The sequence below is a fragment of the Scyliorhinus torazame genome, chromosome 20 (assembly GCF_047496885.1).
Source record: "Scyliorhinus torazame isolate Kashiwa2021f chromosome 20, sScyTor2.1, whole genome shotgun sequence".
In the NCBI taxonomy this organism is placed as follows: Eukaryota; Metazoa; Chordata; class Chondrichthyes; order Carcharhiniformes; family Scyliorhinidae; genus Scyliorhinus; species Scyliorhinus torazame.
The window spans coordinates 6882141-6908201 of record NC_092726.1 but is presented as its reverse complement, the minus strand read 5'-3'; the positions used below and the strand labels follow the sequence as shown (position 1 = coordinate 6908201).

Sequence of the window (26061 nt, the reverse complement as noted above, 5' to 3'; positions counted from 1 at the left end):
GGTGCTTTGCACGGGTCAGGCAAAGTCACGACGGCCAAACAGCCTCCTTCAATTGTACATTTGTAACGAGATACTTTCCCTGGATCGATCCGAACCCTGGACACAGGCCAAACCCGACGGTGAGGAGGGATAGGAAACCACGGACTGGTCAGGTCTCGCTCTGGTTTAAACACCGAGAGTGTGGGACAGGCAGGGCGGGCGCTCCCTTACCCAGGTGCATTCTCTTCCTGCCCTTGTGATGAGGAATCAACATCGGCTCCAATTCCAGGTCCGGCACAATCATGGGTTCCAGCCGGTAAGCGACAGGGTCAAACTGTGGAGGGAGAGAGACAGCGGAACGGTCACCACCCAAACAGACGGGCTCAGTGCATCCCAAACTGGAATCCGCGGGGGTCTCCCGGGGGGGGGGTGGGAGGGGGAACGGGACAAGACCGGCTCACGCTGCAGAGGTCGGCCTCAGGGAAAGCACGGACAGGGGTGAGATGGCACGACGGGGTCTCAGGACAGAACTCGAGAGAGAGGGCGCCAGGTGGTGGGGGCATCTCGGGCAGCCCTCGACGCCCTGGACCGGCGGACAAACCCTGCAGGCTTCTGGGAAAGGGGGAGGACGGCCTGAACCGGGAGAAAGAGTGGAGTACGCGGGCACATGAGGGGGGAGGTGAGTGAGAGGGGAAGGTGAGCGTGAGACGGGAAGGTGAGCGTGAGAGGGGAAGGAGAGCGTGAGAGGGGAAGGTGAGCGTGCAAGGGGAAGGTGAGCGTGCGAGGGGAAGGTGAGCGTGCGAGGGGGAGGTGAGTGTGCGAGGGGGAGGTGAGTGTGCGAGGGGGAGGTGAGCGTGCGAGGGGAAGGTGAGTGTGCGAAGGGGAGGTGAGTGTGCGAGGGGGAGGTGAGTGAGAGAGGGGGAGGTGAGCGTGCGAGGGGGAGGTGAGCGTGCGAGGGGAAGGTGAGCGTGCGAGGGGAAGGTGAGCGTGCGAGGGGGAAGTGAGTGTGCGAAGGGGAGGTGAGTGTGCGAGGGGGAGGTGAGTGAGAGAGGGGGAGGTGAGTGTGTGAGTGGGGGTGAGTGTGCGAGGGGGAGGTGAGAGGTGAGTGTTCGAGGGGGAGTTGAGTGTGCGAGGGGGAGGTGAGTGTGCGAGGGGGGGTGAGTGTGCGAGGGGAGGTGAGTGTGCGAGGGGGAGGGGTGAGGTGAGTGCGCGAGGGGGAGGTGAGAGGTGAGTGTGCGAGGGGGAGGGGAGAGGTGAGTGTGCGAGGGGGAGGTGAATGTGCAAGGGGGAGGTGAGCGTGCGAGGGGGAGGTGAGTGCGAGGGGGAGGTGAGTGTGCGAGGGGAGGTGTGTGTGCGAGGGGGAGGTGAGTGTGCGAGGGGGAGGTGAGTGTGCGAGGGGAGGTGAGTGTGCGAGGGGAGGTGAGTGTGCGAGGGGGAGGTGAGTGTGCGAGGGGGAAGTGAGTGTGCGAAGGGGAGGTGAGTGAGAGAGGGGGAGGTGAGTGTGTGAGGGGGAGGTGAGTGTGCGAGGGGGAGGTGAGTGTGCGAGGGGGAGGTGAGTGTGCGAGGGGGAGGTGAGTGTGCGAGGGGGAGGTGAGAGGTGAGTGTGCGAGGGTGAGGTGAGTGTGCGAGGGGGAGGTGAGTGAGAGAGGGGGAGGTGAGTGTGCGAGGGGGAGGTGAGTGTGCGAGGGTGAGGTGAGAGGTGAGTGTGCGAGGGTGAGGTGAGCGTGCGAGGGGGAGGTAAGCGTGCGAGGGGGAGGTGAGCGTGCGAGGGGGAGGTGAGCGTGCGAGGGGAGGGGAGCGTGCGAGGAGGAAGTGAGTGTGCGAAGGGGAGGTGAGTGTGCGAGGGGGAGGTGAGTGTGCGAGGGGGAGGTGAGTGTGCGAGGGGGAGGTGAGCGTGCGAGGGGAAGGTGAGCGTGCGAGGGGGAAGTGAGTGTGTGAAGGGGAGGTGAGTGTGCGAGGGGAGGGGAGTGAGAGAGGGGGAGGTGAGCGTGCGAGGGGGAGGTGAGCGTGCGAGGGGAAGGTGAGCGTGCGAGGGGAAGGTGAGCGTGCGAGGGGAAGGTGAGCGTGCGAGGGGGAAGTGAGTGTGCGAAGGGGAGGTGAGTGAGAGAGGGGGAGGTGAGTGTGTGAGGGGGAGGTGAGTGTGTGAGGGGGAGGTGAGTGTGCGAGGGGGAGGTGAGTGTGCGAGGGGGAGGTGAGAGGTGAGTGTGCGAGGGGGAGGTGAGTGTGCGAGGGGGAGGTGAGTGTGCGAGGGGGAGGTGAGTGTGCGAGGGTGAGGTGAGAGGTGAGTGTGCGAGGGTGAGGTGAGTGAGAGAGGGGAGGTGAGCGTGCGAGGGGAGGTGAGCGTGCGAGGGGGAGGTGAGCGTGCGAGGGGGAGGTGAGCGTGCGAGGGGGAGGTGAGCGTGCGAGGGGAGGGGAGCGTGCGAGGAGGAAGTGAGTGTGCGAAGGGGAGGTGAGTGTGCGAGGGGGAGGTGAGTGTGCGAGGGGAGGTGAGTGTGCGAGGGGGAGGTGAGCGTGCGAGGGGAAGTGAGTGTGCGAAGAGGAGGTGAGTGAGAGAGGGGGAGGTGAGTGTGTGAGGGGGGGTGAGTGTGCGAGGGGGAGGTGAGAGGTGAGTGTTCGAGGGGGAGGTGAGTGTGCGAGGGGGAGGTGAGTGTGCGGGGGGGGTGAGTGTGCGAGGGGGAGGTGAGTGTGCGAGGGGAGGGGTGAGGTGAGTGTGCGAGGGGAGGGGTGAGGTGAGTGTGCGAGGGGGAGGGGAGAGGTGAGTGTGCGAGGGGAGGTGAATGTGCAAGGGGGAGGTGAGCGTGCGAGGGGGAGGTGAGCGTGCGAGGGGGAGGTGAGCGTGCGAGGGGAGGTGAGTGTGCGAGGGGGAGGTGAGTGCAAGGGGAGGTGTGCGTGCGAGGGGGAGGTGAGTGTGCGAGGGGGAGGTGAGTGTGCGAGGGGAGGTGAGTGTGCGAGGGGAGGTGAGTGTGCGAGGCGGAGGTGAGCGTGCGAGGGGGAAGTGAGTGTGCGAAGAGGAGGTGAGTGAGAGAGGGGGAGGTGAGTGTGTGAGGGGGAGGTGAGTGTGCGAGGGGGAGGTGAGAGGTGAGTGTGCGAGGGGGAGGTGAGTGTGCGAGGGGGAGGTGAGTGAGAGAGGGGGAGGTGAGTGTGCGAGGGGGAGGTGAGTGTGCGAGGGGGAGGTGAGTGTGCGAGGGGGAGGTGAGCGTGCGAGGGGGAGGTGAGCGTGCGAGGGGGAGGTGAGTGTGCGAGGGGGAGGTGAGTGTGCGAGGGGGAGGTGAGCGTGCGAGGGGAGGTGAGCGTGCGAGGGGGAGGTGAGCGTGCGAGGGGGAGGTGAGCGTGCAAGGGGGAGGTGAGCGTGCGAGGGGGAGGTGAGCGTGCGAGGGGAGGTGAGCGTGCGAGGGGAGGTGAGTGTGCGAGGGGGAGGTGAGTGTGCGAGTGGGAGGTGAGTGTGCGAGGGGGAGGTGAGTGTGCGAGGGGGAGGTGAGTGTGCAAGGGGGATGTGAGTGTGCGAGGGGGAGGTGAGCGTGCGAGGGGAAGGTGAGTGTGCGAAGGGGAGGTGAGTGTGCGAGGGGGAGGTGAGTGAGAGAGGGGGAGGTGAGCGTGCGAGGGGGAGGTGAGCGTGCGAGGGGAAGGTGAGCGTGCGAGGGGAAGGTGAGCGTGCGAGGGGGATGTGAGTGAGAGAGGGGGGTGAGTGTGCGAGGGGGAGGTGAGTGAGAGAGGGGGGTGAGTGTGCGAGGGGGAGGTGAGCGTGCGAGGGGGAAGTGAGTGTGCGAAGGGGAGGTGAGTGTGCGAGGGGGAGGTGAGTGAGAGAGGTGGAGGTGAGTGTGAGAGGGGAAGGTGAGCGTGCGAGGGGGAGGTGAGCGTGCGAGGGGGAGGTGAGCGTGCGAGGGGGAGGTGAGCGTGCGAGGGGAAGGTGAGCGTGCGAGGGGAAGGTGAGTGAGAGGGGGAGGTGAGTGTGCGAGGGGGAAGCGAGTGTGCGAGGGGAAGGTGAGTGTGAGGGGGAAGGTGAGTGTGTGAGGGGGAGGTGAGTTTGCGAGGGGGAAGTGAGTGTGCGAGGGGGAAGTGAGCGTGCGAGGGGAGGTGAGCGTGCGAGGGGGAGGTGAGCGTGCGAGGGGGAGGTGAGCGTGCGAGGGGAAGGTGAGTGTGCGAGTGGGAGGTGAGTGTGCGAGGGGGAGGTGAGTGTGCGAGGGGGAGGGGTGAGGTGAGTGTGCGAGGGGGAGGTGAGAGGTGAGTGTGCGAGGGGGAGGTGAGAGGTGAGTGTGCGAGGGGGAGGTGAATGTGCAAGGGGGAGGTGAGCGTGCGAGGGGGAGGTGAGCGTGCGAGGGGGAGGTGAGCGTGCGAGGGGGAGGTGAGCGTGCGAGGGGGAGGTGAGTGCGAGGGGGAGGTGAGTGTGCGAGGGGAGGTGTGTGTGCGAGGGGGAGGTGAGTGCGAGGGGGAGGTGAGTGTGCGAGGGGGAGGTGAGTGTGCGAGGGGAGGTGAGTGTGCGAGGGGAGGTGAGTGTGCGAGGGGGAGGTGAGTGTGCGAGGGGGAGGTGAGCGTGCGAGGGGGAAGTGAGTGTGCGAAAGGGAGGTGAGTGAGAGAGGGGGAGGTGAGTGTGTGAGGGGGAGGTGAGTGTGTGAGGGGGAGGTGAGTGTGCGAGGGGGAGGTGAGAGGTGAGTGTGCGAGGGGGAGGTGAGTGTGCGAGGGGGAGGTGAGAGAGAGAGGGGGAGGTGAGTGTGCGAGGGGGAGGTGAGTGTGCGAGGGTGAGGTGAGTGTGCGAGGGGGAGGTGAGTGAGAGAGGGGAGGTGAGCGTGCGAGGGGGAGGTGAGCGTGCGAGGGGGAGGTGAGCGTGCGGGGGGTGAGCGTGCGAGGGGAAGGTGAGTGTGCGAGGGGGAGGTGAGTGTGCGAGGGGGAGGTGAGCGTGCGAGGGGAGGTGAGCGTGCGAGGGGAAGGTGAGCGTGCGAGGAGGAAGTGAGTGTGCGAAGGGGAGGTGAGTGTGCGAGGGGGAGGTGAGTGTGCGAGGGGAGGTGAGTGTGCGAGGGGGAGGTGAGTGTGCGAGGGGGAGGTGAGCGTGCGAGGGGAAGGTGAGCGTGCGAGGGGGAAGTGAGCGTGCGAAGGGGAGGTGAGTGTGTGAGGGGAGGTGAGTGAGAGAGGGGGAGGTGAGTGTGCGAGGGGGAGGTGAGCGTGCGAGGGGAAGGTGAGCGTGCGAGGGGGGGTGAGCGTGCGAGGGGGAGGTGAGCGTGCGAGGGGGAGGTGAGCGTGCGAGGGGGAGGTGAGCGTGCGAGGGGAGGTGAGCGTGCGAGGGGGAGGTGAGTGCGAGGGGGAGGTGTGCGTGCGAGGGGAGGTGTGCGTGCGAGGGGGAGGTGAGTGTGCGAGGGGGAGGTGAGTGTGCGAGGGGAGGTGAGTGTGCGAGGGGGAGGTGAGCGTGCGAGGGGGAAGTGAGTGTGCGAAGAGGAGGTGAGTGAGAGAGGGGGAGGTGAGTGTGTGAGGGGGAGGTGAGTGTGCGAGGGGGAGGTGAGTGTGCGAGGGGGAGGTGAGTGTGCGAGGGGGAGGTGAGAGGTGAGTGTGCGAGGGGGAGGTGAGTGTGCGAGGGGGAGGTGAGTGAGAGAGGGGGAGGTGAGTGTGCGAGGGGGAGGTGAGTGTGCGATGGGGAGGTGAGTGTGCAAGGGGGAGGTGAGTGTGCGAGGGTGAGGTGAGAGGTGAGCGTGCGAGGGGAGGGGAGCGTGCGAGGGGAAGGTGAGTGTGCGAGGGGAAGGTGAGTGTGCGAGGGGAGGTGAGCGTGCGAGGGGGAGGTGAGCGTGCAAGGGGGAGGTGAGCGTGCGAGGGGAAGGTGAGCGTGCGAGGGGGAAGTGAGTGTGCAAAGGGGAGGTGAGTGTGCGAGGGGGAGGTGAGTGTGCGAGGGGAGGTGAGTGTGCGAGGGGGAGGTGAGTGTGCGAGGGGGAGGTGAGCGTGCGAGGGGGAGGTGAGCGTGCGAGGGGGAAGTGAGTGTGCGAAGGGGAGGGGAGTGTGCGAGGGTGAGGTGAGTGAGAGAGGTGGAGGTGAGTGTGAGAGGGGAAGGTGAGCGTGCGAGGGGAAGGTGAGCGTGCGAGGGGGAGGTGAGCGTGCGAGGGTGAGGTGAGCGTGCGAGGGGAAGGTGAGTGTGCGAGGGGGAAGCGAGTGTGCGAGGGGAAGTTGAGTGTGAGGGGGAAAGTGAGTGTGAGGGGGAAAGTGAGTGTGAGGGGGGAAGGTGAGTGTGTGAGGGGGAGGTGAGTTTGCGAGGGGGAAGTGAGTGTGCGAGGGGGAAGTGAGCGTGCGAGGGGGAGGTGAGCGTGCGAGGGGAGGTGAGCGTGCGAGGGGGAGGTGAGCGTGCGAGGGGGAGGTGAGCGTGCGAGGGGAAGGTGAGTGTGCGAGGGGGAGGTGAGTGTGCGAGGGGGAGGTGAGCGTGCGAGGGGAAGGTGAGCGTGCGAGGGGGAAGTGAGTGTGCGAAGGGGAGGTGAGTGTGCAAGGGGGAGGTGAGTGTGCGAGGGGGAGGTGAGCGTGCGAGGGGGAGGTGAGCGTGCGAGGGGAAGGTGAGCGTGCGAGGGGGAAGTGAGAGTGCGAAGGGAGGTGAGCGTGCGAGGGGGAGGTGAGCGTGCGAGGGGAAGGTGAGCGTGCGAGGGGAAGGTGAGCGTGCGAGGGGGAAGTGAGCGTGCGAAGGGGAGGTGAGTGTGCGAGGGGGAGGTGAGTGAGAGAGGGGGAGGTGAGTGTGTGAGGGGGGGTGAGTGTGCGAGGGGGAGATGAGAGGTGAGTGTTCAAGGGGGAGGTGAGTGTGCGAGGGGGAGGTGAGTGTGCGAGGGGGGGTGAGTGTGCGAGGGGAGGTGAGTGTGCGAGGGGGAGGGGTGAGGTGAGTGTGCGAGGGGGAGGTGAGAGGTGAGTGTGCGAGGGGGAGGGGAGAGGTGAGTGTGCGAGGGGGAGGTGAATGTGCAAGGGGGAGGTGAGCGTGCGAGGGGGAGGTGAGCGTGCGAGGGGGAGGTGAGCGTGCGAGGGGGAGGTGAGTGTGCGAGGGGGAGGTGAGTGCGAGGGGGAGGTGAGTGTGCGAGGGGAGGTGTGTGTGCGAGGGGGAGGTGAGTGTGCGAGGGGGAGGTGAGTGTGCGAGGGGAGGTGAGTGTGCGAGGGGAGGGGAGTGTGCGAGGGGGAGGTGAGCGTGCGAGGGGGAAGTGAGCGTGCGAAGGGGAGGTGAGTGAGAGAGGGGGAGGTGAGTGTGTGAGGGGGAGGTGAGTGTGCGAGGGGGAGGTGAGAGGTGAGTGTGCGAGGGGGAGGTGAGTGTGCGAGGGGGAGGTGAGTGAGAGAGGGGGAGGTGAGTGTGCGAGGGGGAGGTGAGTGTGCGAGGGTGAGGTGAGCGTGCGAGGGGAAGGTGAGCGTGCGAGGGGAAGGTGAGCGTGCGAGGGGGATGTGAGTGAGAGAGGGGGGTGAGTGTGCGAGGGGGAGGTGAGTGAGAGAGGGGGGTGAGTGTGCGAGGGGGAGGTGAGCGTGCGAGGGGGAAGTGAGTGTGCGAAGGGGAGGTGAGTGTGCGAGGGGGAGGTGAGTGAGAGAGGTGGAGGTGAGTGTGAGAGGGGAAGGTGAGCGTGCGAGGGGGAGGTGAGCGTGCGAGGGGGAGGTGAGCGTGCGAGGGGGAGGTGAGCGTGCGAGGGGAAGGTGAGCGTACGAGGGGAAGGTGAGTGAGAGGGGGAGGTGAGTGTGCGAGGGGGAAGCGAGTGTGCGAGGGGAAGGTGAGTGTGAGGGGGAAGGTGAGTGTGTGAGGGGGAGGTGAGTTTGCGAGGGGGAAGTGAGTGTGCGAGGGGGAAGTGAGCGTGCGAGGGGAGGTGAGCGTGCGAGGGGGAGGTGAGCGTGCGAGGGGGAGGTGAGCGTGCGAGGGGAAGGTGAGTGTGCGAGTGGGAGGTGAGTGTGCGAGGGGAAGGTGAGTGTGCGAGGGGGAGGGGTGAGGTGAGTGTGCGAGGGGGAGGTGAGAGGTGAGTGTGCGAGGGGGAGGTGAATGTGCAAGGGGGAGGTGAGCGTGCGAGGGGGAGGTGAGCGTGCGAGGGGGAGGTGAGCGTGCGAGGGGGAGGTGAGCGTGCGAGGGGGAGGTGAGTGCGAGGGGGAGGTGAGTGTGCGAGGGGAGGTGTGTGTGCGAGGGGGAGGTGAGTGTGCGAGGGGGAGGTGAGTGTGCGAGGGGGAGGTGAGTGTGCGAGGGGAGGTGAGTGTGCGAGGGGAGGTGAGTGTGCGAGGGGGAGGTGAGTGTGCGAGGGGGAGGTGAGCGTGCGAGGGGGAAGTGAGTGTGCGAAAGGGAGGTGAGTGAGAGAGGGGGAGGTGAGTGTGTGAGGGGGAGGTGAGTGTGTGAGGGGGAGGTGAGTGTGCGAGGGGGAGGTGAGAGGTGAGTGTGCGAGGGGGAGGTGAGTGTGCGAGGGGGAGGTGAGAGAGAGAGGGGGAGGTGAGTGTGCGAGGGGGAGGTGAGTGTGCGAGGGTGAGGTGAGAGGTGAGTGTGCGAGGGGGAGGTGAGTGAGAGAGGGGAGGTGAGCGTGCGAGGGGGAGGTGAGCGTGCGAGGGGGAGGTGAGCGTGCGGGGGGTGAGCGTGCGAGGGGAAGGTGAGTGTGCGAGGGGGAGGTGAGTGTGCGAGGGGGAGGTGAGCGTGCGAGGGGAGGTGAGCGTGCGAGGGGAAGGTGAGCGTGCAAGGAGGAAGTGAGTGTGCGAAGGGGAGGTGAGTGTGCGAGGGGGAGGTGAGTGTGCGAGGGGAGGTGAGTGTGCGAGGGGGAGGTGAGTGTGCGAGGGGGAGGTGAGCGTGCGAGGGGAAGGTGAGCGTGCGAGGGGGAAGTGAGCGTGCGAAGGGGAGGTGAGTGTGTGAGGGGAGGTGAGTGAGAGAGGGGGAGGTGAGCGTGCGAGGGGGAGGTGAGCGTGCGAGGGGAAGGTGAGCGTGCGAGGGGAAGGTGAGCGTGCGAGGGGAAGGTGAGCGTGCGAGGGGGAAGTGAGTGTGCGAAGGGGAGGTGAGTGTGCGAGGGGGAGGTGAGTGAGAGAGGGGGAGGTGAGTGTGTGAGGGGGAGGTGAGTGTGCGAGGGGGAGGTGAGAGGTGAGTGTTCGAGGGGGAGGTGAGCGTGCGAGGGGGGGTGAGCGTGCGAGGGGGAGGTGAGCGTGCGAGGGGGAGGTGAGCGTGCGAGGGGGAGGTGAGCGTGCGAGGGGGAGGTGAGCGTGCGAGGGGAGGTGAGCGTGCGAGGGGGAGGTGAGTGCGAGGGGGAGGTGAGTGCGAGGGGAGGTGTGCGTGCGAGGGGAGGTGTGCGTGCGAGGGGGAGGTGAGTGTGCGAGGGGGAGGTGAGTGTGCGAGGGGAGGTGAGTGTGCGAGGGGGAGGTGAGCGTGCGAGGGGGAAGTGAGTGTGCGAAGAGGAGGTGAGTGAGAGAGGGGGAGGTGAGTGTGTGAGGGGGAGGTGAGTGTGCGAGGGGGAGGTGAGTGTGCGAGGGGGAGGTGAGTGTGCGAGGGGGAGGTGAGAGGTGAGTGTGCGAGGGGGAGGTGAGTGTGCGAGGGGGAGGTGAGTGAGAGAGGGGGAGGTGAGTGTGCGAGGGGGAGGTGAGTGTGCGATGGGGAGGTGAGTGTGCAAGGGGGAGGTGAGTGTGCGAGGGTGAGGTGAGAGGTGAGCGTGCGAGGGGAGGGGAGCGTGCGAGGGGAAGGTGAGTGTGCGAGGGGAAGGTGAGTGTGCGAGGGGGAGGTGAGTGTGCGAGGGGAGGTGAGTGTGCGAGGGGGAGGTGAGTGTGCGAGGGGGAGGTGAGCGTGCGAGGGGGAGGTGAGCGTGCGAGGGGGAAGTGAGTGTGCGAAGGGGAGGGGAGTGTGCGAGGGTGAGGTGAGTGAGAGAGGTGGAGGTGAGTGTGAGAGGGGAAGGTGAGCGTGCGAGGGGAAGGTGAGCGTGCGAGGGGGAGGTGAGCGTGCGAGGGTGAGGTGAGCGTGCGAGGGGAAGGTGAGTGTGCGAGGGGGAAGCGAGTGTGCGAGGGGAAGTTGAGTGTGAGGGGGAAAGTGAGTGTGGGGGGAAAGTGAGTGTGAGGGGGGAAGGTGAGTGTGTGAGGGGGAGGTGAGTTTGCGAGGGGGAAGTGAGTGTGCGAGGGGGAAGTGAGCGTGCGAGGGGGAGGTGAGCGTGCGAGGGGAGGTGAGCGTGCGAGGGGAGGTGAGCGTGCGAGGGGGAGGTGAGCGTGCGAGGGGAAGGTGAGTGTGCGAGGGGGAGGTGAGTGTGCGAGGGGGAGGTGAGCGTGCGAGGGGAAGGTGAGTGTGCAAGGGGGAGGTGAGTGTGCGAGGGGGAGGTGAGCGTGCGAGGGGGAGGTGAGCGTGCGAGGGGGAGGTGAGCGTGCGAGGGGAAGGTGAGTGTGCGAAGGGGAGGTGAGTGTGCGAGGGGTAGGTGAGTGAGAGGGGGAGGTGAGCGTGCGAGGGGGAGGTGAGCGTGCGAGGGGAAGGTGAGCGTGCGAGGGGAAGGTGAGCGTGCGAGGGGGAGGTGAGTGAGAGAGGGGGGTGAGTGTGCGAGGGGGAGGTGAGCGTGCGAGGGGGAAGTGAGTGTGCGAAGGGGAGGTGAGTGTGCGAGGGGGAGGTGAGTGAGAGAGGTGGAGGTGAGTGTGAGGGGAAGGTGAGCGTGCGAGGGGGAGGTGAGCGTGCGAGGGGGAGGTGAGCGTGCGAGGGGGAGGTGAGCGTGCGACGGGAAGGTGAGCGTGCGAGGGGAAGGTGAGCGTGCGAGGGGAAGTTGAGTGAGAGGGGGAGGTGAGTGTGCGAGGGGGAAGCGAGTGTGCGAGGGGAAGGTGAGTGTGAGGGGGAAGGTGAGTGTGTGAGGGGGAGGTGAGTGTGCGAGGGGGAGGTGAGTGTGCGAGGGGGAAGTGAGCGTGCGAGGGGAGGTGAGCGTGCGAGGGGGAGGTGAGCGTGCGAGGGGGAGGTGAGCGTGCGAGGGGAAGGTGAGCGTGCGAGTGGGAGGTGAGTGTGCGAGGGGGAGGTGAGTGTGCGAGGGGGAGGGGTGAGGTGAGTGTGCGAGGGGGAGGTGAGAGGTGAGTGTGCGAGGGGGAGGTGAATGTGCAAGGGGGAGGTGAGCGTGCGAGGGGGAGGTGAGCGTGCGAGGGGGAGGTGAGCGTGCGAGGGGGAGGTGAGTGCGAGGGGGAGGTGAGTGTGCGAGGGGGAGGTGAGTGTGCGAGGGGGAGGTGAGTGTGCGAGGGGAGGTGAGTGTGCGAGGGGAGGTGAGTGTGCGAGGGGGAGGTGAGTGTGCGAGGGGGAGGTGAGTGTGCGAGGGGGAGGTGAGCGTGCGAGGGGGAAGTGAGTGTGCGAAAGGGAGGTGAGTGAGAGAGGGGGAGGTGAGTGTGTGAGGGGGAGGTGAGTGTGTGAGGGGGAGGTGAGTGTGCGAGGGGGAGGTGAGAGGTGAGTGTGCGAGGGGGAGGTGAGTGTGCGAGGGGGAGGTGAGTGAGAGAGGGGGAGGTGAGCGTGCGAGGGGGAGGTGAGCGTGCGACGGGAAGGTGAGCGTGCGAGGGGAAGGTGAGCGTGCGAGGGGAAGGTGAGTGAGAGGGGGAGGTGAGTGTGCGAGGGCGAAGCGAGTGTGCGAGGGGAAGGTGAGTGTGAGGGGGAAGGTGAGTGTGTGAGGGGGAGGTGAGTTTGCGAGGGGGAAGTGAGTGTGCGAGGGGGAAGTGAGCGTGCGAGGGGAGGTGAGCGTGCGAGGGGGAGGTGAGCGTGCGAGGGGGAGGTGAGCGTGCGAGGGGAAGGTGAGTGTGCGAGTGGGAGGTGAGTGTGCGAGGGGGAGGTGAGTGTGCGAGGGGGAGGGGTGAGGTGAGTGTGCGAGGGGGAGGTGAGAGGTGAGTGTGCGAGGGGGAGGTGAATGTGCAAGGGGGAGGTGAGCGTGCGAGGGGGAGGTGAGCGTGCGAGGGGGAGGTGAGCGTGCGAGGGGGAGGTGAGCGTGCGAGGGGGAGGTGAGTGCGAGGGGGAGGTGAGTGTGCGAGGGGGAGGTGAGTGTGCGAGGGGGAGGTGAGTGTGCGAGGGGAGGTGAGTGTGCGAGGGGAGGTGAGTGTGCGAGGGGGAGGTGAGTGTGCGAGGGGGAGGTGAGTGTGCGAGGGGGAGGTGAGCGTGCGAGGGGGAAGTGAGTGTGCGAAAGGGAGGTGAGTGAGAGAGGGGGAGGTGAGTGTGTGAGGGGGAGGTGAGTGTGCGAGGGGGAGGTGAGAGGTGAGTGTGCGAGGGGGAGGTGAGTGTGCGAGGGGGAGGTGAGTGAGAGAGGGGGAGGTGAGTGTGCGAGGGGGAGGTGAGTGTGCGAGGGGGAGGTGAGTGTGCGAGGGTGAGGTGAGAGGTGAGTGTGCGAGGGGGAGGTGAGTGAGAGAGGGGAGGTGAGCGTGCGAGGGGGAGGTGAGCGTGCGAGGGGAAGGTGAGTGTGCGAGGGGGAGGTGAGTGTGCGAGGGGGAGGTGAGCGTGCGAGGGGGAGGTGAGCGTGCGAGGGGGAGGTGAGCGTGCGAGGGGAGGTGAGCGTGCGAGGGGAGGTGAGTGTGCGAGGGGAGGTGAGTATGCGAGGGGGAGGTGAGCGTGCGAGGGGAAGGTGAGTGTGCGAGTGGGAGGTGAGTGTGCGAGGGGGAGGTGAGTGTGCGAGGGGGAGGTGAGTGTGCGAGGGGGAGGTGAGTGTGCGAGGGGGAGGTGAGTGTGCGAGGGGGAGGTGAGCGTGCGAGGGGAAGGTGAGTGTGCGAAGGGGAGGTGAGTGTGCGAGGGGGAGGTGAGTGAGAGAGGGGGAGGTGAGCGTGCGAGGGGGAGGTGAGCGTGCGAGGGGAAGGTGAGCGTGCGAGGGGAAGGTGAGCGTGCGAGGGGGAGGTGAGTGAGAGAGGGGGGTGAGTGTGCGAGGGGGAGGTGAGCGTGCGAGGGGGAAGTGAGTGTGCGAAGGGGAGGTGAGTGTGCGAGGGGGAGGTGAGTGAGAGAGGTGGAGGTGAGTGTGAGAGGGGAAGGTGAGCGTGCGAGGGGGAGGTGAGCGTGCGAGGGGGAGGTGAGCGTGCGAGGGGGAGGTGAGCGTGCGACGGGAAGGTGAGCGTGCGAGGGGAAGGTGAGCGTGCGAGGGGAAGGTGAGTGAGAGGGGGAGATGAGTGTGCGAGGGGGAAGCGAGTGTGCGAGGGGAAGGTGAGTGTGAGGGGGAAGGTGAGTGTGTGAGGGGGAGGTGAGTTTGCGAGGGGGAAGTGAGTGTGCGAGGGGGAAGTGAGCGTGCGAGGGGAGGTGAGCGTGCGAGGGGGAGGTGAGCGTGCGAGGGGGAGGTGAGCGTGCGAGGGGAAGGTGAGTGTGCGAGTGGGAGGTGAGTGTGCGAGGGGGAGGTGAGTGTGCGAGGGGGAGGGGTGAGGTGAGTGTGCGAGGGGGAGGTGAGAGGTGAGTGTGCGAGGGGGAGGTGAATGTGCGAGGGGGAGGTGAGCGTGCGAGGGGAGGTGAGCGTGCGAGGGGGAGGTGAGCGTGCGAGGGGGAGGTGAGCGTGCGAGGGGGAGGTGAGTGCGAGGGGGAGGTGAGTGTGCGAGGGGAGGTGTGTGTGCGAGGGGGAGGTGAGTGTGCGAGGGGGAGGTGAGTGTGCGAGGGGAGGTGAGTGTGCGAGGGGAGGTGAGTGTGCGAGGGGAGGTGAGTGTGCGAGGGGGAGGTGAGTGTGCGAGGGGGAGGTGAGCGTGCGAGGGGGAAGTGAGTGTGCGAAAGGGAGGTGAGTGAGAGAGGGGGAGGTGAGTGAGAGAGGGGGAGGTGAGTGTGTGAGGGGGAGGTGAGTGTGTGAGGGGGAGGTGAGTGTGCGAGGGGGAGGTGAGAGGTGAGTGTGCGAGGGGGAGGTGAGTGTGCGAGGGGGAGGTGAGTGAGAGAGGGGGAGGTGAGTGTGCGAGGGGGAGGTGAGTGCGCGAGGGTGAGGTGAGAGGTGAGTGTGCGAGGGGGAGGTGAGTGAGAGAGGGGAGGTGAGCGTGCGAGGGGGAGGTGAGCGTGCGAGGGGGAGGTGAGCGTGCGGGGGGTGAGCGTGCGAGGGGAAGGTGAGTGTGCGAGGGGGAGGTGAGTGTGCGAGGGGGAGGTGAGCGTGCGAGGGGAGGTGAGCGTGCGAGGGGAAGGTGAGCGTGCGAGGAGGAAGTGAGTGTGCGAAGGGGAGGTGAGTGTGCGAGGGGGAGGTGAGTGTGCGAGGGGAGGTGAGCGTGCGAGGGGGAGGTGAGTGTGCGAGGGGGAGGTGAGCGTGCGAGGGGAAGGTGAGCGTGCGAGGGGGAAGTGAGTGTGCGAAGGGGAGGTGAGTGTGCGAGGGGAGGTGAGTGAGAGAGGGGGAGGTGAGCGTGCGAGGGGGAGGTGAGCGTGCGAGGGGAAGGTGAGCGTGCGAGGGGAAGGTGAGCGTGCGAGGGGGAAGTGAGTGTGCGAAGGGGAGGTGAGTGTGCGAGGGGGAGGTGAGTGAGAGAGGGGGAGGTGAGTGTGTGAGGGGGAGGTGAGTGTGCGAGGGGGAGGTGAGAGGTGAGTGTTCGAGGGGGAGGTGAGTGTGCGAGGTGGAGGTGAGCGTGCGAGGGGGGGTGAGCGTGCGAGGGGGAGGTGAGCGTGCGAGGGGGAGGTGAGCGTGCGAGGGGGAGGTGAGCGTGCGAGGGGGAGGTGAGCGTGCGAGGGGGAGGTGAGCGTGCAAGGGGGAGGTGAGTGCGAGGGGGAGGTGTGCGTGCGAGGGGAGGTGTGCGTGCGAGGGGAGGTGAGTGTGCGAGGGGGAGGTGAGTGTGCGAGGGGGAGGTGAGCGTGCGAGGGGGAAGTGAGTGTGCGAAGAGGAGGTGAGTGAGAGAGGGGGAGGTGAGTGTGTGAGGGGGAGGTGAGTGTGCGAGGGGGAGGTGAGTGTGCGAGGGGGAGGTGAGAGGTGAGTGTGCGAGGGGGAGGTGAGTGTGCGAGGGGGAGGTGAGTGAGAGAGGGGGAGGTGAGTGTGCGAGGGGGAGGTGAGTGTGCGATGGGGAGGTGAGTGTGCAAGGGGGAGGTGAGTGTGCGAGGGTGAGGTGAGAGGTGAGCGTGCGAGGGGAGGGGAGCGTGCGAGGGGAAGGTGAGTGTGCGAGGGGAAGGTGAGTGTGCGAGGGGAGGTGAGCGTGCGAGGGGGAGGTGAGCGTGCAAGGGGGAGGTGAGCGTGCGAGGGGAAGGTGAGCGTGCGAGGGGGAAGTGAGTGTGCAAAGGGGAGGTGAGTGTGCGAGGGGGAGGTGAGTGTGCGAGGGGAGGTGAGTGTGCGAGGGGGAGGTGAGTGTGCGAGGGGGAGGTGAGCGTGCGAGGGGGAGGTGAGCGTGCGAGGGGGAAGTGAGTGTGCGAAGGGGAGGGGAGTGTGCGAGGGGGAGGTGAGTGAGAGAGGTGGAGGTGAGTGTGAGAGGGGAAGGTGAGCGTGCGAGGGGAAGGTGAGCGTGCGAGGGGGAGGTGAGCGTGCGAGGGGGAGGTGAGCGTGCGAGGGGAAGGTGAGTGTGCGAGGGGGAAGCGAGTGTGCGAGGGGAAGGTGAGTGTGAGGGAGAAAGTGAGTGTGAGGGGGGAAGGTGAGTGTGTGAGGGGGAGGTGAGTTTGCGAGGGGGAAGTGAGTGTGCGAGGGGGAAGTGAGCGTGCGAGGGGGAGGTGAGCGTGCGAGGGGAGGGGAGCGTGCGAGGGGAGGGGAGCGTGCGAGGGGGAGGTGAGCGTGCGAGGGGGAGGTGAGCGTGCGAGGGGGAGGTGAGCGTGCGAGGGGAAGGTGAGTGTGCGAGTGGGAGGTGAGTGTGCGAGCGGAGGTGAGTGTGCGAGGGGGAGGTGAGCGTGCGAGGGGAAGGTGAGCGTGCGAGGGGGAAGTGAGTGTGCGAAGGGGAGGTGAGTGTGCAAGGGGGAGGTGAGTGTGCGAGGGGAGGTGAGTGTGCGAGGGGAGGTGAGTGTGCGAGGGGGAGGTGAGTGTGCGAGGGGGAGGTGAGCGTGCGAGGGGGAAGTGAGTGTGCGAAAGGGAGGTGAGTGAGAGAGGGGGAGGTGAGTGAGAGAGGGGGAGGTGAGTGTGTGAGGGGGAGGTGAGTGTGTGAGGGGGAGGTGAGTGTGCGAGGGGGAGGTGAGAGGTGAGTGTGCGAGGGGGAGGTGAGTGTGCGAGGGGGAGGTGAGTGAGAGAGGGGGAGGTGAGTGTGCGAGGGGGAGGTGAGTGCGCGAGGGTGAGGTGAGAGGTGAGTGTGCGAGGGGGAGGTGAGTGAGAGAGGGGAGGTGAGCGTGCGAGGGGGAGGTGAGCGTGCGAGGGGGAGGTGAGCGTGCGGGGGGTGAGCGTGCGAGGGGAAGGTGAGTGTGCGAGGGGGAGGTGAGTGTGCGAGGGGGAGGTGAGCGTGCGAGGGGAGGTGAGCGTGCGAGGGGAAGGTGAGCGTGCGAGGAGGAAGTGAGTGTGCGAAGGGGAGGTGAGTGTGCGAGGGGGAGGTGAGTGTGCGAGGGGAGGTGAGCGTGCGAGGGGGAGGTGAGTGTGCGAGGGGGAGGTGAGCGTGCGAGGGGAAGGTGAGCGTGCGAGGGGGAAGTGAGTGTGCGAAGGGGAGGTGAGTGTGCGAGGGGAGGTGAGTGAGAGAGGGGGAGGTGAGTGTGCGAGGGGGAGGTGAGCGTGCGAGGGGAAGGTGAGCGTGCGAGGGGAAGGTGAGCGTGCGAGGGGGAAGTGAGTGTGCGAAGGGGAGGTGAGTGTGCGAGGGGGAGGTGAGTGAGAGAGGGGGAGGTGAGTGTGTGAGGGGGAGGTGAGTGTGCGAGGGGGAGGTGAGAGGTGAGTGTTCGAGGGGGAGGTGAGTGTGCGAGGTGGAGGTGAGCGTGCGAGGGGGGGTGAGCGTGCGAGGGGGAGGTGAGCGTGCGAGGGGGAGGTGAGCGTGCGAGGGGGAGGTGAGCGTGCGAGGGGGAGGTGAGCGTGCGAGGGGGAGGTGAGCGTGCAAGGGGGAGGTGAGTGCGAGGGGGAGGTGTGCGTGCGAGGGGAGGTGTGCGTGCGAGGGGAGGTGAGTGTGCGAGGGGGAGGTGAGTGTGCGAGGGGAGGTGAGTGTGCGAGGGGGAGGTGAGCGTGCGAGGGGGAAGTGAGTGTGCGAAGAGGAGGTGAGTGAGAGAGGGGGAGGTGAGTGTGTGAGGGGGAGGTGAGTGTGCGAGGGGGAGGTGAGTGTGCGAGGGGGAGGTGAGAGGTGAGTGTGCGAGGGGGAGGTGAGTGTGCGAGGGGGAGGTGAGTGAGAGAGGGGGAGGTGAGTGTGCGAGGGGGAGGTGAGTGTGCGATGGGGAGGTGAGTGTGCAAGGGGGAGGTGAGTGTGCGAGGGTGAGGTGAGAGGTGAGCGTGCGAGGGGAGGGGAGCGTGCGAGGGGAAGGTGAGTGTGCGAGGGGAAGGTGAGTGTGCGAGGGGAGGTGAGCGTGCGAGGGGGAGGTGAGCGTGCAAGGGGGAGGTGAGCGTGCGAGGGGAAGGTGAGCGTGCGAGGGGGAAGTGAGTGTGCAAAGGGGAGGTGAGTGTGCGAGGGGGAGGTGAGTGTGCGAGGGGAGGTGAGTGTGCGAGGGGGAGGTGAGTGTGCGAGGGGGAGGTGAGCGTGCGAGGGGGAGGTGAGCGTGCGAGGGGGAAGTGAGTGTGCGAAGGGGAGGGGAGTGTGCGAGGGGGAGGTGAGTGAGAGAGGTGGAGGTGAGTGTGAGAGGGGAAGGTGAGCGTGCGAGGGGAAGGTGAGCGTGCGAGGGGGAGGTGAGCGTGCGAGGGGGAGGTGAGCGTGCGAGGGGAAGGTGAGTGTGCGAGGGGGAAGCGAGTGTGCGAGGGGAAGGTGAGTGTGAGGGAGAAAGTGAGTGTGAGGGGGGAAGGTGAGTGTGTGAGGGGGAGGTGAGTTTGCGAGGGGGAAGTGAGTGTGCGAGGGGGAAGTGAGCGTGCGAGGGGGAGGTGAGCGTGCGAGGGGAGGGGAGCGTGCGAGGGGAGGGGAGCGTGCGAGGGGGAGGTGAGCGTGCGAGGGGGAGGTGAGCGTGCGAGGGGGAGGTGAGCGTGCGAGGGGAAGGTGAGTGTGCGAGTGGGAGGTGAGTGTGCGAGCGGAGGTGAGTGTGCGAGGGGGAGGTGAGCGTGCGAGGGGAAGGTGAGCGTGCGAGGGGGAAGTGAGTGTGCGAAGGGGAGGTGAGTGTGCAAGGGGGAGGTGAGTGTGCGAGGGGGAGGTGAGCGTGCGAGGGGGAGGTGAGCGTGCGAGGGGAAGGTGAGCGTGCGAGGGGGAAGTGAGTGTGCGAAGGGAGGTGAGCGTGCAAGGGGGAGGTGAGCGTGCGAGGGGAAGGTGAGCGTGCGAGGGGAAGGTGAGCGTGCGAGGGGGAAGTGAGTGTGCGAAGGGGAGGTGAGTGTGCGAGGGGGAGGTGAGTGAGAGAGGGGGAGGTGAGTGTGTGAGGGGGGGTGAGTGTGCGAGGGGGAGGTGAGAGGTGAGTGTTCAAGGGGGAGGTGAGTGTGCGAGGGGGAGGTGAGTGTGCGAGGGGGGGTGAGCGTGCGAGGGGGAGGTGAGCGTGCGAGGGGGAGGTGAGCGTGCGAGGGGGAGGTGAGCGTGCGAGGGGAGGTGAGTGTGCGAGGGGGAGGTGAGTGCAAGGGGAGGTGTGCGTGCGAGGGGGAGGTGAGTGTGCGAGGGGGAGGTGAGTGTGCGAGGGGAGGTGAGTGTGCGAGGGGAGGTGAGTGTGCGAGGCGGAGGTGAGCGTGCGAGGGGGAAGTGAGTGTGCGAAGAGGAGGTGAGTGAGAGAGGGGGAGGTGAGTGTGTGAGGGGGAGGTGAGTGTGCGAGGGGGAGGTGAGAGGTGAGTGTGCGAGGGGGAGGTGAGTGTGCGAGGGGGAGGTGAGTGAGAGAGGGGGAGGTGAGTGTGCGAGGGGGAGGTGAGTGTGTGAGGGGGAGGTGAGTGTGCGAGGGGAGGTGAGTGTGCGAGGGGGAGGTGAGCGAGAGAGGGGGAGGTGAGCGTGCGAGGGGGAGGTGAGTGTGCGAGGGGGAGGTGAGTGTGCGAGGGGGAGGTGAGTGTGCGAGGGGGAGGTGAGCGTGCGAGGGGAGGTGAGCGTGCGAGGGGAAGGTGAGCGTGCGAGGGGGAGGTGAGCGTGCGAGGGGGAGGTGAGTGCGAGGGGGAGGTGAGTGTGCGAGGGGAGGTGTGTGTGCGAGGGGGAGGTGAGTGTGCGAGGGGGAGGTGAGTGTGCGAGGGGGAGGTGAGTGTGCGAGGGGAGGTGAGTGTGCGAGGGGGAGGTGAGTGTGCGAGGGGGAGGTGAGTGTGCGAGGGGGAGGTGAGCGTGCGAGGGGGAAGTGAGTGTGCGAAAGGGAGGTGAGTGAGAGAGGGGGAGGTGAGTGTGTGAGGGGGAGGTGAGTGTGTGAGGGGGAGGTGAGTGTGCGAGGGGGAGGTGAGAGGTGAGTGTGCGAGGGGGAGGTGAGTGTGCGAGGGGGAGGTGAGTGTGCGAGGGGGAGGTGAGTGTGCGAGGGGGAGGTGAGAGGTGAGTGTGCGAGGGGGAGGTGAGTGAGAGAGGGGAGGTGAGAGAGGGGAGGTGAGCGTGCGAGGGGGAGGTGAGCGTGCGAGGGGAAGGTGAGTGTGCGAGGGGGAGGTGAGTGTGCGAGGGGGAGGTGAGCGTGCGAGGGGGAGGTGAGCGTGCGAGGGGGAGGTGAGCGTGCGAGGGGGAGGTGAGCGTGCGAGGGGAGGTGAGCGTGCGAGGGGAGGTGAGTGTGCGAGGGGAGGGGAGTATGCGAGGGGGAGGTGAGCGTGCGAGGGGAAGGTGAGTGTGCGAGGGGGAGGTGAGTGTGCGAGGGGGAGGTGAGTGTGCGAGGGGGAGGTGAGTGTGCGAGGGGGAGGTGAGCGTGCGAGGGGGAGGTGAGCGTGCGAGGGGGAGGTGAGTGTGCGAAGGGGAGGTGAGTGTGCGAGGGGGAGGTGAGTGAGAGAGGGGGAGGTGAGCGTGCAAGGGGGAGGTGAGCGTGCGAGGGGAAGGTGAGCGTGCGAGGGGAAGGTGAGCGTGCGAGGGGGAGGTGAGTGAGAGAGGGGGGTGAGTGTGCGAGGGGGAGGTGAGCGTGCGAGGGGGAAGTGAGTGTGCGAAGGGGAGGTGAGTGTGCGAGGGGGAGGTGAGTGAGAGAGGTGGAGGTGAGTGTGAGAGGGGAAGGTGAGCGTGCGAGGGGGAGGTGAGCGTGCGAGGGGAGGTGAGCGTGCGAGGGGGAGGTGAGCGTGCGACGGGAAGGTGAGCGTGCGAGGGGAAGGTGAGCGTGCGAGGGGAAGGTGAGTGAGAGGGGGAGATGAGTGTGCGAGGGGGAAGCGAGTGTGCGAGGGGAAGGTGAGTGTGAGGGGGAAGGTGAGTGTGTGAGGGGGAGGTGAGTTTGCGAGGGGGAAGTGAGTGTGCGAGGGGGAAGTGAGCGTGCAAGGGGAGGTGAGCGTGCGAGGGGGAGGTGAGCGTGCGAGGGGGAGGTGAGCGTGCGAGGGGAAGGTGAGTGTGCGAGGGGGAGGTGAGTGTGCGAGGGGGAGGTGAGTGTGCGAGGGGGAGGGGTGAGGTGAGTGTGCGAGGGGGAGGTGAGAGGTGAGTGTGCGAGGGGGAGGTGAATGTGCGAGGGGGAGGTGAGCGTGCGAGGGGGAGGTGAGCGTGCGAGGGGGAGGTGAGCGTGCGAGGGGGAGGTGAGTGCGAGGGGGAGGTGAGTGTGCGAGGGGAGGTGTGTGTGCGAGGGGGAGGTGAGTGTGCGAGGGGGAGGTGAGTGTGCGAGGGGGAGGTGAGTGTGCGAGGGGAGGTGAGTGTGCGAGGGGAGGTGAGTGTGCGAGGGGAGGTGAGTGTGCGAGGGGAGGTGAGTGTGCGAGGGGGAGGTGAGCGTGCGAGGGGGAAGTGAGTGTGCGAAAGGGAGGTGAGTGAGAGAGGGGGAGGTGAGTGTGTGAGGGGGAGGTGAGTGTGTGAGGGGGAGGTGAGTGTGCGAGGGGGAGGTGAGAGGTGAGTGTGCGAGGGGGAGGTGAGTGTGCGAGGGGGAGGTGAGTGAGAGAGGGGGAGGTGAGTGTGCGAGGGGGAGGTGAGTGTGCGAGGGTGAGGTGAGAGGTGAGTGTGCGAGGGGGAGGTGAGTGAGAGAGGGGAGGTGAGCGTGCGAGGGGGAGGTGAGCGTGCGAGGGGGAGGTGAGCGTGCGGGGGGTGAGTGTGCGAGGGGGAGGTGAGTGTGCGAGGGGGAGGTGAGCGTGCGAGGGGAGGTGAGCGTGCGAGGGGAAGGTGAGCGTGCGAGGAGGAAGTGAGCGTGCGAAGGGGAGGTGAGTGTGCGAGGGGGAGGTGAGTGTGCGAGGGGGAGGTGAGTGTGCGAGGGGGAGGTGAGTGTGCGAGGGGGAGGTGAGCGTGCGAGGGGAAGGTGAGCGTGCGAGGGGGAAGTGAGCGTGCGAGGGGGAAGTGAGTGTGCGAAGGGGAGGTGAGTGTGCGAGGGGAGGTGAGTGAGAGAGGGGGAGGTGAGTGTGCGAGGGGGAGGTGAGCGTGCGAGGGGAAGGTGAGCGTGCGAGGGGAAGGTGAGCGTGCGAGGGGGAAGTGAGCGTGCGAAGGGGAGGTGAGTGTGCGAGGGGGAGGTGAGTGAGAGAGGGGGAGGTGAGTGTGTGAGGGGGAGGTGAGTGTGCGAGGGGGAGGTGAGAGGTGAGTGTTCGAGGGGGAGGTGAGTGTGCGAGGTGGAGGTGAGCGTGCGAGGGGGGGTGAGCGTGCGAGGGGGAGGTGAGCGTGCGAGGGGGAGGTGAGCGTGCGAGGGGGAGGTGAGCGTGCGAGGGGGAGGTGAGCGTGCGAGGGGGAGGTGAGTGCGAGGGGGAGGTGTGCGTGCGAGGGGAGGTGTGCGTGCGAGGGGGAGGTGAGTGTGCGAGGGGGAGGTGAGTGAGAGAGGGGGAGGTGAGTGAGAGAGGGGGAGGTGAGTGTGCGAGGGGGAGGTGAGTGTGCGATGGGGAGGTGAGTGTGCGATGGGGAGGTGAGTGTGCAAGGGGGAGGTGAGTGTGCGAGGGTGAGGTGAGAGGTGAGCGTGCGAGGGGAGCGTGCGAGGGGAAGGTGAGTGTGCGAGGGGAGGTGAGCGTGCGAGGGGGAGGTGAGCGTGCAAGGGGGAGGTGAGCGTGCGAGGGGAAGGTGAGCGTGCGAGGGGGAAGTGAGTGTGCAAAGGGGAGGAGAGTGTGCGAGGGGGAGGTGAGTGTGCGAGGGGAGGTGAGTGTGCGAGGGGGAGGTGAGTGTGCGAGGGGGAGGTGAGCGTGCGAGGGGGAGGTGAGCGTGCGAGGGGGAAGTGAGCGTGCGAAGGGGAGGGGAGTGTGCGAGGGGGAGGTGAGTGAGAGAGGTGGAGGTGAGTGTGAGAGGGGAAGGTGAGCGTGCGAGGGGAAGGTGAGCGTGCGAGGGGGAGGTGAGCGTGCGAGGGGGAGGTGAGCGTGCGAGGGGAAGGTGAGTGTGCGAGGGGGAAGCGAGTGTGCGAGGGGAAGGTGAGTGTGTGAGGGGGAGGTGAGTTTGCGAGGGGGAAGTGAGTGTGCGAGGGGGAAGTGAGCGTGCGAGGGGGAGGTGAGCGTGCGAGGGGAGGTGAGCGTGCGAGGGGGAGGTGAGCGTGCGAGGGGGAGGTGAGCGTGCGAGGGGAAGGTGAGCGTGCGAGTGGGAGGTGAGTGTGCGAGGGGAGGTGAGTGTGCGAGGGGGAGGTGAGCGTGCGAGGGGAAGGTGAGCGTGCGAGGGGGAAGTGAGTGTGCGAAGGGGAGGTGAGTGTGCAAGGGGGAGGTGAGCGTGCGAGGGGGAGGTGAGCGTGCGAGGGGAAGGTGAGCGTGCGAGGGGAAGGTGAGCGTGCGAGGGGGAAGTGAGCGTGCGAAGGGGAGGTGAGTGTGCGAGGGGGAGGTGAGTGTGCGAGGGGGAGGTGAGTGAGAGAGGGGGAGGTGAGTGTGTGAGGGGGGGTGAGTGTGCGAGGGGGAGGTGAGAGGTGAGTGTTCAAGGGGGAGGTGAGTGTGCGAGGGGGAGGTGAGTGTGCGAGGGGGGGTGAGTGTGCGAGGGGAGGTGAGTGTGCGAGGGGGAGGGGTGAGGTGAGTGTGCGAGGGGGAGGTGAGAGGTGAGTGTGCGAGGGGGAGGGGAGAGGTGAGTGTGCGAGGGGGAGGTGAATGTGCAAGGGGGAGGTGAGCGTGCGAGGGGGAGGTGAGCGTGCGAGGGGAGGTGAGCGTGCGAGGGGGAGGTGAGCGTGCGAGGGGGAGGTGAGTGTGCGAGGGGGAGGTGAGTGCGAGGGGGAGGTGAGTGTGCGAGGGGAGGTGTGTGTGCGAGGGGGAGGTGAGTGTGCGAGGGGGAGGTGAGTGTGCGAGGGGAGGTGAGTGTGCGAGGGGAGGGGAGTGTGCGAGGGGGAGGTGAGCGTGCGAGGGGGAGGTGAGCGTGCGAAGGGGAGGTGAGTGAGAGAGGGGGAGGTGAGTGTGTGAGGGGGAGGTGAGTGTGCGAGGGGGAGGTGAGAGGTGAGTGTGCGAGGGGGAGGTGAGTGTGCGAGGGGGAGGTGAGTGAGAGAGGGGGAGGTGAGTGTGCGAGGGGGAGGTGAGTGTGCGAGGGTGAGGTGAGAGGTGAGTGTGCGAGGGGGAGGTGAGTGAGAGAGGGGAGGTGAGCGTGCGAGGGGGAGGTGAGCGTGCGAGGGGGAGGTGAGCGTGCGAGGGGAGGTGAGCGTGCGAGGGGAGGTGAGCGTGCGAGGGGAAGGTGAGCGTGCGAGGGGGAGGTGAGTGTGCGAGGGGGAGGTGAGTGTGCGAGGGGGAGGTGAGCATGCGAGGGGGAGGTGAGCGTGCGAGGGGAAGGTGAGCGTGCGAGGGGGAAGTGAGTGTGCGAAGGGGAGGTCAGTGTGCGAGGGGGGGTGAGTGTGCGAGGGGAGGTGAGTGTGCGAGGGGAGGTGAGTGTGCGAGGGGGAGGTGAGTGTGCGAGGGGGAGGTGAGTGTGCGAGGGGGAGGTGAGCGTGCGAGGGGAAGGTGAGCGTGCGAGGGGGAAGTGAGCGTGCGAAGGGGAGGTGAGTGTGCGAGGGGAGGTGAGTGAGAGAGGGGGAGGTGAGTGTGCGAGGGAGAGGTGAGTGTGCGAGGGGCAGGTGAGCGTGTGAGGGGGAGGTGAGTGTGCGAGGGGGAGGTGAGAGGTGAGTGTTCGAGGGGGAGGTGAGTGTGCGAGGTGGAGGTGAGTGTGCGAGGGGGAGGTGAGTGTGCGAGGGGGAGGTGAGTGTGCGAGGGGGAGGTGAGTGTGCGAGGGGGAGGGGTGAGGTGAGTGTGCGAGGGGGAGGTGAGAGGTGAGTGTGCGAGGGGGAGGGGAGAGGTGAGTGTGCGAGGGGGAGGGGAGAGGTGAGTGTGCGAGGGGGAGGTGAATGTGCAAGGGGGGGGTGAGCGTGCGAGGGGGAGGTGAGCGTGCGAGGGGGAGGTGAGCGTGCGAGGGGGAGGTGAGTGTGCGAGGGGGAGGTGAGTGTGCGAGGGGGAGGTGAGTGCGAGGGGAGGTGTGTGTGCGAGGGGGAGGTGAGTGTGCGAGGGGAGGTGAGCGTGCGAGGGGGAGGTGAGTGTGCGAGGGGGAGGTGAGTGTGCGAGGGGGAGGTGAGCGTGCGAGGGGGAAGTGAGCGTGCGAGGGGGAAGTGAGTGTGCGAAGGGGAGGTGAGAGGTGAGTGTGCGAGGGGGAGGTGAGTGAGAGAGGGGGAGGTGAGTGTGCGAGGGTGAGGTGAGAGGTGAGTGTGCGAGGGGGAGGTGAGTGAGAGAGGGGGAGGTGAGCGTGCGAGGGGGAGGTGAGCGTGCGAGGGGAAGGTGAGTGTGCGAGGGGGAAGTGAGTGTGCAAAGGAGAGGTGAGTGTGCGAGGGGGAGGTGAGTGAGAGAGGGGAGGTGAGCGTGCGAGGGGGAGGTGAGCGTGCGAGGGGAGGTGAGCGTGCGAGGGGGAGGTGAGCGTGCGAGGGGAAGGTGAGTGTGCGAGGGGGAGGTGAGTGTGCGAGGGGGAGGTGAGTGTGCGAGGGGGAGGTGAGCGTGCGAGGGGGAGGTGAGCGTGCGAGGGGAAGGTGAGCGTGCGAGGGGGAAGTGAGTGTGCGAAGGGGAGGTGAGTGTGCGAGGGGGAGGTGAGTGTGCGAGGGGGAGGTGAATGTGCGAGGGGAAGGTGAGCATGCGAGGGGGAAGTGAGTGTGCGAATGGGAGGTGAGTGTGCGAGGGGGAGGTGAGTGAGAGAGGGGGAGGTGAGTGTGCGAGGGGGAGGTGAGCGTGCGAGGGGAAGGTGAGCGTGCGAGGGGAAGGTGAGCGTGCGAGGGGGAAGTGAGTGTGCGAAGGGGAGGTGAGTGTGCGAGGGGGAGGTGAGTGAGAGAGGGGGAGGTGAGTGTGTGAGGGGGAGGTGAGTGTGTGAGGGGGAGGTGAGTGTGCGAGGGGGAGGTGAGAGGTGTGTGTTCGAGGGGGAGGTGAGAGGTGTGTGTTCGAGGGGGAGGTGAGCGTGCGAGGGGGAGGTGAGCGTGCGAGGGGGAGGTGAGTGTGCGAGGGGGGTGAGTGTGCGAGGGGGAGGTGAGTGTGCGAGGGGGAGGGGTGAGGTGAGTGTGCGAGGGGAGGTGAGAGGTGAGTGTGCGAGGGGGAGGTGAGCGTGCGAGGGGGAGGTGAGAGGTGTGTGTTCGAGGGGGAGGTGAGCGTGCGAGGGGGAGGTGAGCGTGCGAGGGGAGGTGAGTGTGCGAGGGGGAGGTGAGTGCGAGGGGGAGGTGTGTGCGCGAGGGGGAGGTGAGTGCGAGGGGGAGGTGAGTGTGCGAGGGGAGGTGAGTGCGAGGGGAGGTGAGTGTGCGAGGGGGAGGTGAGCGTGCGAGGGGGAAGTGAGTGTGCGAAGGGGAGGTGAGAGGTGAGTGTGCGAGGGGGAGGTGAGTGTGCGAGGGGGAGGTGAGTGAGAGAGGGGGAGGTGAGTGTGCGAGGGTGAGGTGAGAGGTGAGTGTGCGAGGGGGAGGTGAGTGAGAGAGGGGTAGGTGAGCGTGCGAGGGGGAGGTGAGTGTGAGAGAGGGGGAGGTGAGTGTGCGAGGGGGAGGGGAGTGTGTGAGGGGGAGGTGAGTGAGCGAGGGGAGGTGAGTGTGCGAGGGGGAGGTGAGAGGTGAGCGTGCGAGGGGGAGGTGAGCGTGCGAGGGGGAGGTGAGCGTGCGAGAGGAGGTGAGCGTGCGAGGGGAGGTGAGCGTGCGAGGGGGAGGTGTGTTTGCGAGGGGGAGGTGAGTGTGCGAGGGTGAGGAGTGTGTGAGGGGAGGTGAGTGTGCGAGGGGAGGTGAGTGGTGAGTGTGCGAGGGGTAGGTGAGTGTGTGAGGGGGAGGTGAGAGGTGAGTGTGCGAGGGGGAGGTGAGTGTGCGAGGGG

General features: G+C 67.3%; 1 protein-coding gene across 1 annotated transcript in view; it reads right to left on the bottom strand.

The window, feature by feature from the left end:
* Positions 1–26061, bottom strand: part of LOC140396836 (triacylglycerol hydrolase DDHD2-like) — a 37881-nt gene that overhangs the window by 9662 nt on the left and 2158 nt on the right. Inside the window, exon 3 of the mRNA XM_072485593.1 lies at positions 211–313. Within this exon, the coding sequence (XP_072341694.1) occupies positions 211–313 (103 nt within the window). The remainder of the gene's footprint in view (positions 1–210; positions 314–26061) is intronic.